Below are 17,078 nucleotides of genomic sequence, written 5' to 3' on the forward strand. Positions count from 1 at the left end.
AAAATGTTCTTGCTATTTCTCCCTACAGAGGAGCTGAAGGATAAGGCATGAGAGCACTGCTACCAGAATGCACTCATTTGTTTCAGTCCAGGCAGTAGATGTCTTTGGCTTTTGAGGCCTCAGAGGGGATTCTGTGACGGGACCAGCTCTGACATGGTGTGATGGTTGGGAGTCATTTCATTTGAAATATGACATCTTACCTCAGCACTTTTTAAATGCTGTAACAGAAGTGTTCAAGATACTGTTTTCCTCTTTCCAAATGTGTATGACTACTGAATAGGAAACAAGTTGAAAGAGACCCTCTTCTGAATTAAATTTCAGCAGCTCTCAGATCTTATTAGTATAAAGAGATTATTATTCTTAAGTATGTGTATGTACATGTGTGTGTTGTTGAAGACCAAAGCCAGGGCCTTGTTTGTGCTGATTAAACATGCCCTCTATCACTGAACTATAAACCTAGTCTAGTTCTGAATTTTTCATTACTGAAAGATAATTTTATTTTTATATACATTTTTTTGTAATTATTAGAAGGGTTACAGTGTATTCACCAGACAGAAAGTGCATTACCTCACAAACATTGATACCCTTTCTCATGTCTTGGTGAAAGATAATGTTAATAAGGAAAATCAGACATTGATGGCTCATCGCTGTAATCCTAGCTACTAAAGAGGCTGATATCAAAGATCTAGGTTCAAATGTAGCCTGGGCAGAAAAGTCTGGCAGACTTTTAACCAGGAAAAAAAAGCCAGAAATGGAGTTGCAGGTCAAGTGGTAGAGCCCTAGTCTTGAGTGAAAAAATCTAAGGAAGAGTGCCCAGGCCCCCAGTTCAAGCCCTAGTACCTGTATACACACACACACACACACACACACACACACACACACACACACACACACACACACACATATTTTATATTGGTGGTTTAAATTCTACCTGTATGGTCTTAGTCTTTTTTATTTGTACCTTATATCTATTTCTGCTCACCAATCACAATATACTTTATCGAATTCTCTGTATTTATTTGGTAGACTAATAGTGGCTGTACGGTTAGATATTCTCCCTGACAGGTGTCGACTAATCACAAATACAATTTTGGGAGTTTGAAATGTAGCTATTATATTTGGGGGGTATGTGTGGATCCTAGGCATCTTAGAGCTCAATTACACCATGAACCAATTGTTAGCTTACATTTTTAGGGAAAGGGAGAATTATGACGGTGAAGGTTCATGACTTTGAGTTAGTTTGCATACTAAGTACATGTGAACTCGAGGACGTGTGCAATTCCTCATATCCAAGAGTTCTGTTTTAGATTGGTAATTCCTGGAGAATATTTAAAGCAGAAAAACAGACCATGAAAGGTAAGATTGACGGGTGTCATTTCTAGGTCCTAGGTGAGAATCCTTGTCAGTGTTTGTGTTGAGATGACTGCAGTGCTAGTACACACAGGGTGCCAACTTGTATTGGTCAGCAGCTGGGTAGCCTCTGGCCAGCTGGGGGTGGACACACCCACCTCATCCACCTTTATATAAAATTCAAGGAGACATACCAGCCTATTAGTCCCTTTGCCCGGGTAAATGTCAATCCATACGCATCCCTTCCCATTTCACATGGGAAGTATAAGAACTGCTTTGGTTTATTCTCTCATTCAACTTCATTAAAATGCAATAAAGCATGAAGTGTATTAATGGAGAGATCCCACTCTATAGAGGCAATTCACTGAGGAGAAGAAAGGCTTGGAAGATTAAACTTCAGCTTCAAAAGCCAGAAACAGACTCTTGTTATTAATAACTTTGAAAAATGGAAATCCAACTTTTGATAAATTATTTCAGAGATGTGGTCCAGACTTCAGATAGGCAAGTCTGTGTCTGATTATCAATTGTAGTGATCACGTGCTATCAGCTCCAGAGAATCAGCATATTCATAAGCATACCCAGGTGTGGGGGGGTGGGTCTAGAAGCCCTCTAGAAGCCCTGATGTCTGCCTGCTGGGACAAGAGGGTGTTGGCAGTCATTTAACAACTAGAAATCACCTACCAGAGAAACAAGGTGCTATCCATTTGTTTCCTTCTAATTTGGAAAATCTGAAGTTTTAGAAGTGATGTGTGCTAATTTTTAGAATTCACAAGGGTATATTACAAGTGTGTTAGCCAGGTTGGGGGCGGGGAAGAGACAGAGACAGAGGGAACAAATTTGTTTGAACAAATTTGATTAAGGTTTTGCTTTTTACTCATGCCTGATCAAGCAACATTGCTATACTTTCTTAAACTTAGTAAATCCCGACCTGTGAGTCTGTTCCTTAGCCCTCATCCCCTCTGAGAGGAAAACAGGAAGGCAGACAGTAATGGCACCTTTCAAAAATGGAGTTCTGTTCTGTTTGTTCTGTAATTTAATGGAGGGATTGTAGGTGGTTTTAAATGGGAAACTGTGGAATGGGTACATGGCTACTGTAGCCTACTGGTCAGAAGCCTTGACCTTGAAGTTGAACCTTCCCAGCAATACCTCCTGCAAGCTGGGTGATGCTGAGTTTGCCATTCTCTCTATGCCCTGGGCTATGTTTCTAGAGAGGGGAGAGCAAGCTCCCCATCCTGTGGCTGTGTAGAGATGAAATCAGACAGCACATGGTAAACTTTAGCATGTATTGCCTTGAGCACCTGTCAGTAGTGGAGGCCTTGGTACCAAGAGTTAGACCTTTCACACCTTCTCCCTCTCGTGCCTTCAGCTTTTGGTCACATCTCCCCCATGAGAAGGAGAATTATTTTCCATAAAATATCTTCAGTCAGCCCAGAAGCAAGTGTTATTCTTGGGGAAAACCTACAAAGAAGTGAAGTCTGAAGGCTGTGCTTCCTTATATTTGTTTTTCACTCCCTAAAAGTGGCTAGTGCACTTTCAGTAACTGGTCTTTTTTTTCCCCTTTCGCTTCCCCCTTCCTTCCTTTCTTTGGTGAGGAGGTGAGGAGACTCACACTTGCTGGCTGGTGCAGTTTCTTGTCATTTTCCCCACTTCTGCAGGAAGGGTCAAGGAGATAATTCTCCATAGTAGTCTTGTCATCAGTTATTTATTTAATAACAGTTGGCTATCAAAACAAAGAGTACTTATCCTGCAGGAAGTTCTCTTTTATGATTTGGTTTATTTGCCTCCCATTTACGCTTGGCCTAATTCCACAGAGAATTCAAGGCAGCTTTCAATTAAAACCAAACAACAAAAAAGGAAAACAACAGCAGAAAACCCTGTGGATAGCCCAGGACTTGAACTGACCAAGTTCAGTAAGATAACTCCACCATGCTAAAAAGGAGATTTTTTTTTTTTTTCTTTCCACAATGAGGCCCTCTGGGATTCTTGGCAGCCAAAGTAAAAGAAGAGATGCCATGAGATCTGTATGTGTAGCAACTTGTGCTCTCTCATCCACCTTTATATAAAATTCAAAGGTCCCATTTTTCAAGTAGTAAACTTGGGTTCGATAAAAACCAATCTGTAAGCCTGGCTTCCGGGGCTCACGCCTGTAATTCTAGCAACTCAGAAGGCTGAGATCTAAGGATCACAGTTCAGATCTAGGACTGGAATGAGTTGTGTGTGCCCGCATACACACACACACACACACTAGAGTCCTAACTGGATTACACTGACCCTTCAAATGATGTCTTAAGTAAGCGCCTGTGTACCTTGAATTACATTGAGTTTACCTCGCAGTGAGTGGATTTGTGCATGCTTCTGAAAAGTTGGAATTCCATTGCAGAGCTCTTTGAAAGTTTATATTTTGATTTGAGCATTGGGGAAATAAAAATACTTCAGAATCTTGACTTTTGGTTTTTCTTTCTTCAGCCATATACCAAATCTTCTGTGGATCACCAACACATGGAATCAATCAGGGACACAACTCCTGGTCCTTCCTTTTGTCCCCTTCTTGGTACCGTGTGTGGCCCAGTAGGTATCCCTGGGGAATTAGAGACCAGTAGGTCTCATCATCCATTCTCTTGCTTGGGCTGGCTTTGAACCTCAATCCTCAGACCTCAGATTTCCAAGTAACTAGGATTACAAGCATGAGCCTCTGGTTCCTGTCTATATTTGTATTCTTGGCGTTCTTCTTGCCTAGTGGAAAGATACAGAGGGGACCGTAAAGGAAGTAAATGTTGTTGATGTATTCTTTCTCTTGGTGACATAATGCATATAGGCCAATTTATTGCTGGTACTTCTTGCCAGGAGCAAAATACTGATATCCATTTTTCCTCTGCTCCCTAAGGCTGTGTACCCAGAGACTTCAATGTGAGCCAGAATTTGACAGTATTGGACTGGGATGCAATTTTAAAACAAACAAACAAGAAACCCACCTGGCTGATTTTATATCAAGTATTAGCAGTGCATTTTTCTGGCATGGCATTTGCTAAGTAGGTGGCAGGAGATTTCCTGTTTTTTTTTTTCCAAGATCCCAGGCAAAGACAAGCGGTAGTGGGTACCCTCTGTGGTCACAGGGTTTCAGGAAGGACCATTTCTTAACCGGCTGTTGTTACCGTGTGCGTAGGAGGCTATTTCAGTGTCTTTCCAGCCCCAGCGAGGCTGCAAGTTCACAGGTGTGTTCATGAAAAGGAGTAAGTGCGGTTCATTGAGGAATTCCAAATATTGAATCTTGGAAGCCGATCATCCTTTCCCTCCATGCGTGCGCGAGTCGGAATCTGCCTACAATCCCCTGGTGGGTGAAGCAGATAGCTCAAGCATGACTGAACCCATTCAGAGCCCTGCAGGCTTCCTCTACTGGGGTTTAGACATTTCACAGGGTAGGAGGGGAGTGGTGGGCTTGCTAGTAAAGTAGAGCTGGTGGGAAGGGGTGGGAGGAGCCGCCAGGAAGAGGCACAGGATGTCATTTGTGCCCCTGGATGGTGCCAACATGGGCCAAGAAGATTCATCTAGAAAAGGAAGATCCTTGAATCCGAAGAAAGCAAACATTGGGGAAAGTTTGGGAGCTGTTTATCGAGATCAGAGCAAATGCTTTCCTTTGACTTAGGAGAAATGTATTTATAGTATTTTATGTATTTCCACTGGGAAAGATGGATTGGCAATTTCAAAAATTGGAAATCCATTCCAGAATTTCTAATAGAATTAAAAAGGCTTTGTAGGCTGTGTATGGAAAGAGTTTGTGTGATTTTTTTTTTTTTTTCTTTTTTGCCAGTCCTGGGCGTGGGCTCAGGGCCTGAGCACTGTCCTTGAGTTTTCTCAAGGCTAGAGCTCTACCACTTGAGCCACAGTACCCCTTCTGGCTTTTTTCTATGTATGTAGTACTAAGGAATCGAACCCAGGTCTTCGTGCATACTAGGCAAGCACTCTACCACTAGGCCAAACTCCCAGCCCCGAGTTTGTGTGATTTTGTTGTTGTTGTTGTTGTTACATTTTTAATGTGTCAGTACTACGATTGGAACTCAAAGCCTGAGCACTATTGCTTCACATTTTTGCCCAAGACTGGAGCTCTACCACTTGAGCCATACCTTCAATTCCAGCTCTTTTTTCTTTTTCATTTTTTTTTTCCTTGTGATTCACTGGAGTTAATAGTCTCGTGGACTTTCCTGTTCCAGCTAGCTTTGAAACTGTAATCCACCTGAGGAGTTAGAATTATAGGCGTGCGCCAGCCATGCCTAGTTTTGTGTGAGTTTTCATAAGGTTGAGTAATGTTGTTCTCTGGGGGATGTGGGGGGAGTGTGAGGCCATCGTGATGTGACAAGCGGCCTTAGCTCCAAGGCTGGAAGCTTGGATCCTCAGTCCATCCTCGTGAGTGGTGAGATTCCCATCATGCTGGTCAGTTGTCTGGGCTTCGCTTTCTTCGTCTGCCAAGTGCAGATAGTTGAGTGGATGTGGAGCTCTTGAGTTGCTATCCACTCTAGAACCCTGTGACTCCCTCCTTGGGGTATTTGTCTGCATGCAGCCCAGGCTGAAGGTGGGGCCTCCCAACTTTCCCTCCTCCTTCCTCCTTTACATGAAAGGACAGCATGGCAGTCCTCTTCACTGTGCTCCATTTAACAAGCTTTGCAGCAGGGTCTGGCTCGCACTGCAAAGAAAAAGACTTCAGTCTTTACCCTGGGTTTCAGGTCACTCTGATTGTTTGAAAAACATTTTTTTTTTTTTGTCACTTGCCAGTACTTGTTCTCTCTGTGAGTAAAACACATACACATCCTGAAGGAATGTCAAGTAACAGTTTTCCAGCACCCTGGCCTCCCTCGATTAGAGGCCCTCGGCACCAATGAGCTGCGATCCCCAGATATAGCAGTTGCTTTGACCTGAGTTTCAAGGAAGTTACCACATGGCTTATTCCTTTGAAGAAGAAACACAAGGCAATTCTTTTAAGATATTTTAGGTGCTTATTATTTGAGTCCAGAATAGGGAGCAAAGATTTAAGTTGAGATTTCTTTTGTAGGGGTGGGGGTTGGAGCAGGGTTACTTAGCTAGTTTAGAGATTGTTTTTTTAATTTTATTTTTTATTGTCAGAGTAATGTATAGAGGGGTTACAGGTACATTTGCCAGGTAGTAGGTGCATTGCTTCTCACACATGGATACCCCTTCTCATGTTTTGGTCCCCATTTCTCTTCCCCCACCCCCTCCTAATCATCTTGTTTTCCCCCCTTCCCTTTCCTATTTCAAATAAACAAATAAATGTATATACACTATACCAGGTAACAAAGTCAGATACTGGAACAACATGAGATTAACCAAAGGCAACAAAAGAGAAGAGAAACACAATCACAGGAGATAAAGCTCTTATTTCCATATCCTAGAGGTCCTTTCATTTAGTCTCATCCACTATGACCTTAGGTACCCAGGTTTTGAGCTGTTGTGAACCTCTGCTAGGAGAGTCCTAGATGTGTATTAATTATTACAAATGAGTTTATTTGGGAAGCTTGATTTTGTGTCTTAGAAGTTGCTGTCTCCTGAGCCATTTGTTTAGCAAGTAAACCTTACAGGTTCCCGGGGTACCAGTAGAGTATATAATTGTCCAGTACTGGCCTTAACATCCATTGAAACAGATGCACCCAGTGCAGGGGCTGGAATCTCTCCCTCTGAGCGTGGCCTCCACTTGATCCACACAGCCCCCAGCGGGTCCTTATGGGTCCCCAGGCCTGCCTTGTTAGGAAATGAGCAGCATTTAGGAGCCCTCAATACCATGCATAGCTCTGTGTACAGTGACAGAGAGTGGAAATAGGGCTGGAAGCAGGACAAGCAGACTAGCGATAAATATAGGAGACGCTCCTCATTCTTCCACTGTTAGTCATGGAGGGATGGTGTGAGCTTCATAAACTTATAAGGACTAGACAAACAGTTCCACATTTAAAATAACTTGGAGTCATTTTTAAGTGAGTGAAAAGGAGTATTCCCCCCCCCCCCACCATCCATTTAGAGCGGCATCTTTATGGGCTGCGGCTGCCCTTCTGGAGTGCTACAGGAAAGTTACTCCTCTGCAGAAATTTCTTGCCTCTTTTGAGGAAATCTACCATGTGGCGGGAAAGAGCGTGAGCTGTGTGAGAGAGACACTGTATGTCATGCTTAGAGCCGCCTCCACCTGACCCCACCCAGTGTCAGCTATCCTGTCTTGTCTTTGTTTATTATTATGGGTAGGGGGGTGGGGGTCCTGGGGCTTGAACTCAGGGCCTGGGTACTATCCCTTAGCTCTTCTACTCAAGGCTTGCATTTTACCACTTGAGCCACAGCTCTACTTATTTCTAATTTTTTTTTTTTCTGGTCAATTCAAGATCTGAGTCTCAATTTTCCTCCCCAAGCTAACTTCAAACTATGATCTTCAAATCTCAGTCTCTTGAATAGCTAGGATTAAAGGTATGAACCACTGGTGCCAGGCTAAGACTATTAGTTAAATGTGCAAAAGAAAGAATAAAATCATCTAGCCCATAGTAACCAAGACTAACAGCCAGAGGGATCCTAGCCCTGCATCTGGAGCTTTTGGGTCGATCTCCATTTAATAATGATGCGCTTTACAACTTAGCTTCTGGTTTCTTGGTTGCCGCTTGCAGCATCTGTCTCCTTGTTTTTTCCATTCTTTCTTGCCTAGTATGGCTTACTGGTTTCTGAGATTTTAATGATCCAGTGTGCAAAGTCAATAGGCCATTGGTTCTTTTACTTATTAATCAAAAGTCCGCACATGCATTCACCAGCTGAGCTGCTCTTTTGGAATGTAAGAATTGACTTGGAAGTTGGCTCTTTTCTATGAGCCTTCCTCAACCAAGGGGAAGGCTACATAGAACTCCATTTTTTTTTCTGTATGAACTGATACAAAGAATAAACTCTCGTTATCTAATCTGATTAATATGATTTGTTTGGATGGCTCTGGGGCTGCAGGTCACCTTCTCTCATTGGTCTGGTGACAGCACCACAGCGATCCTTGTAGATACATGACAGCCTTGCCGATTTTTGTAGGGAGGAATGTACTTGAGGCTTCCCTTTGCTGCAACTCAATGAATTAAGAGGGTTAAGTGGGAACATATTATCTGTCTTCTGTCATCACCTGGGTCTGGCACTGGCAGTCTAAAAGGGGTAGATTTGAAATCTAGTCCAACAGCTCTGTGTCCTTACATGAATGATTTAGTTTCAGTCCCTCCAATTTGGTCTTCTAAAAGTGAACACGATTGTGTCCCTGGGGTAGTGTTAAAAGGGTTAAATGATGTGTATGAGATGCTTCAGGTGTTGTTAGGCAATACTTGATGGACGTTAACCGTTCACGAATACACATCTTGTGTTCGGGCTCTCTGATGGAAATGCATTTATAGAGGAGACCTAGGAGCTATTGCCAGGCCTGTAAACCTAGCTACTCCGGAAGCTTAAGATCTGAGGATTATAGTTCAAAGCCCACCCAGTCAGGAAAGCCTGTGAGATTCTTTATCTTCAATTAATTACCAAAAAGCTAAAAGTGGAGAAGTGAATCAAGTGGAAGAGTGCCAATGTGGAGTGAAAAAGCCAAGGGACCAGTGTACAGGCCCTAAGTTCAAGCCTTGGTGCACACACACACATGAGAGAGGGGGGGGAGGGAGAAAATGAACCTTGAAACCCCTTTTCAAAGCCTTGAAGGGACAAATTCTCTGTGCCCACTGGGCAAGATGGGAGCTTTCAGGATTGCTATGTGATGAAGTTATAAACAGTTTTGTCCCACCTTGTGCTGATGGAGAGGGGACTATCACACGCATCCTGAAGTCATGCTTCTGCCTCAGCCTTTGACGCTGAGAAACAGGGAAACTGAATGATCTTTGGATCCTAACCCCAAATGATGTGTATTCTGGATCTAGTTTCTCTGAGGCCTTGTTCCCTCCAGAGGGGAAGGTGGTTTCTTCTGGCATTCAGGAGAGCAGTACTGCCAGAGTGATTTTCTTTTGTGAGTGTTATCACAGAAGTTGCCATGTGAACTCTTCCTTTGGGGGTTCAAGTTCACGATCCCAGGTAACTAACATAGTGGCACTTCTTTCTGCCTACCAGGAAAAGTATACTACTTACATGGAACTGTGGTATGTCGCTCAGAACAACACAGAATAGCCAAGATGCTCCTAAAGTGATTCAGAACACTTACCTTATTTGAATATCCTCAGACCCGTTCTGTCCTCTAGGAATGATCTATATTAAAATTGTTTGCCCTGTAAAAAGTTGTATGGTTGAGTGGCCCCCGTTTTGGTTTTATTGTTCCTTGTAAAGAGGGTATGGCTTCTGTCTTTTCTTCTAACAGAGAACTTAACTAGGATCTGCTTTTTTTTTTCTTTAAGGTGTTTTTTTTTTGTTTGGTTTTTGGTTTTTGGTTTTCTGAGCTCAAGATCATTAAAGAATTTACTGGCAGGAGCAAAATCAAATATGAAAAAAAAAAAACAAACCCAAATGGCAAGTACACTGGGGAGGGAGAGAATTAAACACTGATATATGTATATGTATATGACTTGTTTTTTCTTCCCCACTCTATCTCCCCCCCAAAAAAAGATGAAGGGTCTGAGATTTTAAATACTGAGGCCTGTTGTTATATAACCATAACCATGAACTAGTCCCCTTAATGGTTGCTGTAGGATTCATCCCTCCATTTTCCAGTGGTTTTGATAAACATTTGTGTGTGTGTGTGTGTGTGTGTGTGTGTGTGTGTGTGTGTGTGTGTGTATGCGCATTTCATTTTGTTTATTTTACTTGTTGATCACTGTTAGAATTCAAGAAATAGAGAACTCTCCCCAGCAAAATCAATTCATGCTTCCCTATGTACCTTTGTTTGTTGATAGCAGCTTCTATTTCACTACTTGTTTTTCAAAGCTAAAATGCTTTTAATCATTCTCTGAGTGAAGAACTTCACTTCCTTACCCCCGCCCCCTGTGCCTTGGAAATTTGGTTACTGTACATTTTTTTTTTAAGTTTTGGCACTCATATGGAACAGCATCCATCTGCTGGCGAGACACACCGCCCAGGGCTTTTTGAGAAATCCCTTAATAGTCCTGAGTACTAATAATATTTATATACATTGAGATGAGGCAAAATTTACAGCAGGCTTCTGGGGCTGGCTCCAGAACTCTGGAATTCCAGGCCTCCTCATCTTCCGCCAGCCTCATGGAATCCTCTCGAAGTGTGCTTCCTTGAAAGTAGCCTAGACTGATGCAGATCATCAAACAAGTCCGATCTCTTCTCTGGTTCCTGTTGCGTTTCTGTTCCACCTGCTGGGTATCTGGAGAGTGTGTGTGTGTGTGTGTGTGTGTGTGTGTGTGTGTGTGTGTGTGTACACAAGTGTGTCTCAGTAATCTAAAGGGACCCATAGATTTGGCATCCTAGGAAGAATTGTTCCCTCTTAAAGAAAACAATCTTACCAGGCAAAAGTAAAGCAGTCTTGCTGGGCACTGTGGCTCACGTCTGTCATCCTAGCTACTCAGGAGGCTGAGATCTGAGGACCGCAGTTCAAAGCCAGTCCATATAGAGAAAAGTCCTCATGAGACTCTTTATCTTTAATAAACTAGTCCCCCCCCCCCCAAAAAAAAGGCCAGAAAGTGGTGCTGTGGCTCAAGTGGTAGAGGCTTAGAGACAGTACTCAGGTTCTTAGTTCAAGCCCCATGACTGCAGAAGGCGGGAGGGAGGGAGGGAGGGAGAGGAGGGAGGGAGGGAGAGAGAGGGGGGGAGGGAGGAAGAAAAAGGAGGAGGAGAGGAGAGGAATAAATGATCTTAACCTGCTTTAGACTTCGCTAAAATTCATTTGGAATGACCCTCATCATTTGGCAACAAAGCTAACTCCCCCCCCTCCACCACTAACAACTTTGGGGTGGACTCAGAGGACCCCAACTTGAACGCACTATTTCCAGAGAAATGATGGAAAGGCCAAGCCTACCTACCTAATAGGTACATGGTCAGGTCTCCTTGCATTTACGTTTGGCTATAGCTGATTACTGGCAAGTGCACTGGGAGATTTCCTGTTCCTTTAAATGCTCTGGAGTTTTTACTACTGACTGAATAGCTGTTTGATCTTAATGCCTGTTGCTCATCATTTTTATAGCCCTCTCTTTACTTGGTGAGGAAAGGGGGCTATAAGTCATGTTGGTGACAGCAGGATGCCAGATTGGTTTTCTTTTCCCTCCAGCCCTAAAGGATGCTGGTGGTGATGGTCAAAGCACAGCTCAGAATTTGGGGTGTGCTGGGGAGAGAAGCTGTCAGCATCGTTTGTGCAGCAAGTGCATTATTTTATTTTTGTGTTATGACTTGAACTCAAGGCCTAGGTGCTGTCCCTTAGCTTGTTTCACTCAAGGTTAGAACTCTACCGCTCCAGCCATATCTCCATGTCTAGCTTTGGGGTGGTTAAACGAAGATAAGAGTCTTATATGTCTGTCTCTGTCTGTCTGTCTGTCTGTCTGGGCTGACTTCAAACCATGATCCTCAGCTCTCAGCCTCCTGAGTAGTTAAGATTAGAGATGTGGTGCCCAGATAATGTATTTTTTCTTCTTCATTTCCCTCCTTCCTTCCTTCCTTCGTTCCTTCCTCCCTCCCTCCCTCCCTCCCTCCTTCCTTCTTCCTCCTCCTCTTCCTCCTCTTCTGTCCTTCCACTTACGGGTGTCTTACTTGAGGTTAGTACAGCTGTATGCAACAGACAAAACTTTCTCTTGAATCTAAAGAAATGTAGTTCTAAGCTGTTTAACACTGCCCTAGTGAATCCATGGTAAGGAAGACCAACTATCATTATCTATCTCTCTTTCTTTTCTCTTTCTCTCTTTTCCTTTCTTTCTTTCTTTCTTTCTTTCTTTCTTTCTTTCTTTCTTTCTTTCTTTCTTTCTTTCTTTTCTTTCTTTCTTTCTCCCAACCCCATTCATCCTCTCAAGTTACCCGTGTCCATTTTCAGATAGCTACATTGAATATTATGATGGTATTTGCCCACTCCTCCTTTCTCCATTCATCTGTCTCACCCCTCTTAGATAAAACATGTGTCCGCTTCCTGGTTTTAATTCTGTTAAATTGTTAGTTCATTGTTCAAAGGAGTTACGCCATGTTCTTTATAGTCTTCCTTCTCTTATCGGTAATCTCTGACGTCTGTTGCATGTGTGTTTCCCTAACTGGGGGGCGGGAATACTCATAAACTCTTCACACTCAACACTACATGTCAGAGTCAAATATAGACATATGTAAATAATTTCATATTGTTCTCCAACTTGGGGCGGGGGAGAAATAGGGCACATGTAACACGAACCAGATTGCACATTTCATTGATTTATACTTTATGTCTGAGTAAGACTCCCCAGTGTGAGTGTGACCACGACAGTGCTGTGAGGGAAATGAAGGCCAGCTTATGTAGGTGATGGGCTTGAGTTTCTCCTCCCTCTAGCAGGTGGGTACTTAGGGGACAGGGTCTCTAAAATCCCGTTGTCCCTTGATCACCCCACTCTGCCTCTGGTTCCTGGCCCCTGCCAACCAACCCAGTGATTTGCCGGTGATTTCATAGTTTGGGTTGGACAGAGAAGAGCCTCTCGTGCTTATATGAGGCAGCAGGACCAGATACAGGCGCTGGGACAGTTGCAAACCTGAGTGGCTTCTTGATTCCTCATTGTGGCTGAATGGTGTTCAGAATAAAGAAGTCTGTGTCCACAGGAAGGCTAGTGACGGATGCCAACACAGCTGTCACTTCCCCAAGGTTCCCTCTCACCACCCAGCTGTCAACCGCGTTCTGAGAACATGGCCTTGACTCTCTCAAGAGGAAGGACCAAGCTGATGTTGACTGTCTTCGCAGTAGCTAGCCTTTCAGTTGTTCTGGTTTAATAATTAGCCTCTTAATTGTACCCCCCATTTCTGCTTTAAACCTTACCATCGCTGTGTATAGGCAGGAAAACGCACAGGTATCTATCTATATTGATATGCATGTACAGGTATACATACACAGACAGCCTATTTTGATAGACATGTATAAATGTACATAAGCATCTCTGTACCTGTATTGATATATACATGTGTCTGTATAGATAGAGATATAGAGATGGTATATAAATATATAGATATGAAACTTCCGTGAGTGGTTTTTTGGCATTAAGGAGGGTTTTGAAGCAGACCCCAGTGTGTCAGAGGGGACTACTATAGGTGAAATGCAGAGAGCATTGTGGTGTGTGTGTGTATGTATGTATGGCTGTGTGTATATATGTGTGTAGGTATATGTGTGTAGGTATATGTGTGTATATGTATATTGTATGTACATATGAGTGTGTGTATATGTATACATGTGTATACGTATGGGTATATATATGTATATGTGTATATGGCTGTGTGTATATGCATGTGTGTATATGTATGGGTATATATATGTATATGTGTGTATGTATGTATGGGTGTGTGTATATGTGTGTATGTATATGTGTGTATATATATGTATGCATGTGTGTGTATGTATGTAGATGTGTGTATATATATGTATGTGTGTGTGTATGTATGTGTGTGTATGTATGTGTGTGTGTATGTATATGTGTGTGTGTGTGTGTGTGTGTGGCACCAGTACTGGGGCTCGATCTCTGTGCTATCTGGGCTTGTTTTGCTCAGAACTGGCACTCAACCACTGGAGCCACAGCCCCATTTCCAGCTTTTCCTGGTGAGGAAGGGGTGGAGGAGGTCAGAGTCTCTCCTTGTCTGCCAGGCCTGGCTCTGCAATGCCCAGTGGCTAGGTTTACAGGTGTGAGCGCCAGGGTCCAGCCAGTTGTGCCTTTCAGTTTATGGAGCACCTGTGAGCTGGGTTGTCGTGGGGGGTCCTCCATTCCCTGCCTCAGGGACCCCCCACCCACCCCATTTTACAGATTAGGACAGGCATGCCAGGATGGGGGTTTCTGGGGTGTCCCCTGTGCTCCCCCCCCCGTGTCCTTGTCCCCGCAGTGTCCCTAGGGCAGTCTGGAGGGGGCTCTCCTGGGTGTCCCCCGTCTCCTCCCCCCCCGCAGTGTCCCCAGGGCGGTCTGGGGGGCTCTCCTGGGTGTCCCCCGTCTCCTCCCCCCCCGCAGTGTCCCCAGGGCGGTCTGGGGGGGCTCTCCTGGGTGTCCCCCCGTCTCACCCCCCCGTCTCCCTGTCCCCCCGCAGTGTCCCCCCGTCTCACCCCCCGTCTCCCTGTCCCCCCGCAGTGTCCCCCCGTCTCACCCCCCGTCTCCCTGTCCCCCCGCAGTGTTTCCCCCCGTCTCACCCCCCCCCCCGTCTCCCTGTCCCCCCCGCAGTGTGCCCCAGCGCGTGCGGGAAGCGCGCCTGCACCGAGGCCGGCGAGTGCTGCCACGCCGAGTGCCTGGGCGGCTGCTCGGCGCCCGGCAGCGCGGCGGCCTGCGTGGCCTGCCGCCACTTCTTCCACCGCGGCCGCTGCCTGCCCGCCTGCCCGCCCGGCACCTTCCAGTTCGAGGGCTGGCGCTGCGTGGACCGCCAGGCCTGCGCCTCCATCCCCAGCGCCGAGAGCGGGGACGCCGAGGGCTTCGTCCTCCACGACGGCCAGTGCATGCAGGAGTGCCCGTCCGGCTTCATCCGCAACGGCTCCCAGAGGTGGGCGGGATGGGGGGGAGGAGGGGGGGAGGAGGATGGGGAGAAGGAGGGAGGGGTGGGGACAGGGGAGGGAGGAGGCTGGGGAGGGACAGCTGGTCTACCTCCTGCCTGATACTACTTGGAAGTGTTGGGTCACCCCAGGGGGAGAAAGAGAACATTGTTGCCATTGTTGGGGTTTTTTGCTTGATTTTTGTTTCTTGTTTTGTAAGTTCTGGGGTGCATTCCTGAACACTCAAGCTATTGTTTTCCCAGCCCCATTCTTTAGATCTGAACAGATGTATCCAAAACTACAGGTCTGTTCTAAAATCAGACTCCATCAAGAAATAACAAATGCCCCGTTTGGACTTTGAAGTCTGTTTAACACTCACTTTAAAATATTTGAAATTAGTATTTAGACGCCTTTGATACCAGAATGAATTTGAGGAAGCTTCGAGTGTACATAGATAATCAAAGCGCTTCCTTACAACAATTTTTTTTATTCTTTTACACTTGAATAAAAAAGGGAGAGAAACTAACATACCCAATTCCAAATGCCACAGAGCTGACGCTGAACACGTATCCAAGGAAAATGAAAACATGGGTCCACACAAAGAAATACCCAGTTGTTCACATCAACCAGCCTTATGTGTAGTTGTCAGATCCCAGGTACAACTCGGGGGTCCTAGAACAGGTAAATGATACCAGGTTTAGGGGTTTACACCTATAATCCTGGCTCTCCAGAAGGCGTAAACAGGAGGATGATACATTCAGTACTAACCCAGGCACAGGTAATGAGACGTGATCTCAAAGACAAAATCCAGCAGAATGGAATAGAAGACTTGTTGACTGGCATGCTTGAGGTCTTGGGTTCAATTCTAAAGTATTACTCTGCCCACTCAAAAAAAAAAAAGTAAATGGTGAAGCAAAACACATTGGAATATGACTGGGTAATAGAAGGGAACAAGCCTCTGAAATATACAGCACCTTCATTGGGTCTGAAGGATTTTGTGCTGTGCAACGAAAGCCCATGTCAAAGCTGACATACTGCATGCTTCCGTTTATACAACACTGTCAAAATGACGAGATCACAGTGATGGAAAAGAAAATGGAGTTAGGGACAGCATAGCAGGGAGTGACCAGTAGGAATGGGTGACTCAAGAGGTCTTTGTGATGCTAGAAGCACTCTATTGTGATCGTGGTGGAGAGAATCGCACAAATCCACACACAAGCAGAAAGTTGACCTGGGACTCCAGGCACACACCAGTGTTCATTTCCTGGTTTGAATATTACATTCCCCTTATGTAAGATGTAGCAGTCATTGGAGGAAAATTGGGTGAAGGCTGTGTGGGTTTCTCTGCCCTGTGCTTGCAAATTTCTGCACAGTGGTAATTTCAAACAAAGTTTTAGGAAACAGAAGCTATGGGAGAGAGATTATATGGTATTAGGTAAATTTTCTAACAGAAGATTGAAAGAAAAGTTAGAAAGTCCTGAAAGAAAGTGCCTCCCCATGTTGGAATGTTGAATGTGATTTTAGCAAAAAGAAGATGTTCCTGTCCCATTCCTTTGGGTAGTTCTACTTCCTGCAGGATATTTTGGAAACCTTGGCCCCATTCTCCAAACATGAGGTAGAAGGATGTCAGGGAAATTAAGTTTAAACAAAAACCCCCACAAGTAGCCAGCTCATGCTGTTGGTCCTAGCTACTCAGGACGCTGAGATCTAAGGATCACAGTTCAAATCCAGCCTGGGCAGAAAAGTTCATGAGACTTTGACCTCCAAATTAACCACTAAAAAGTTGGAAGTAAAGCTGAAATGGTAGAGAGCTAGACTTGAGAAAGAAAAAAAAAAAAAAAAAAGCTAAGGAATAGCACCATAGCATCCAAGCCCTAAAGCCCCAGGCTAGCACAGAAACAAAAACGTATCTTTTTCTTGAGTAAGAAATAACATTCTAGGGCAGGGGGAAGATTTTAATAGGTGTTTTATCGGTTTAATAGGTGGTGTTTTACCTATCATTGCCTGTGTTTTTCTTAATCATTCCTTCTTCATGAATTTTTCACAAGACCATTTGAGAGCCATCCTGCAGGTCTAGTGGTTTTTTTTCCCAAATTACCATTATTTTCTACATGATTCCCAT

General features: G+C 44.3%; 1 protein-coding gene across 1 annotated transcript in view; it reads left to right on the forward strand.

The window, feature by feature from the left end:
- Positions 1-17,078, forward strand: part of Igf1r (insulin like growth factor 1 receptor) — a 202,465-nt gene that overhangs the window by 145,984 nt on the left and 39,403 nt on the right. Inside the window, exon 3 of the mRNA XM_090321505.1 lies at positions 14,655-14,967. Coding sequence (XP_090177631.1) covers positions 14,655-14,967 — 313 coding nt within the window. The remainder of the gene's footprint in view (positions 1-14,654; positions 14,968-17,078) is intronic.

This window comes from Megascapheus bottae, chromosome 30, assembly GCF_031878675.1.
Source record: "Megascapheus bottae isolate mThoBot1 chromosome 30, mThoBot2.hap1, whole genome shotgun sequence".
Taxonomy (NCBI): Eukaryota; Metazoa; Chordata; class Mammalia; order Rodentia; family Geomyidae; genus Megascapheus; species Megascapheus bottae.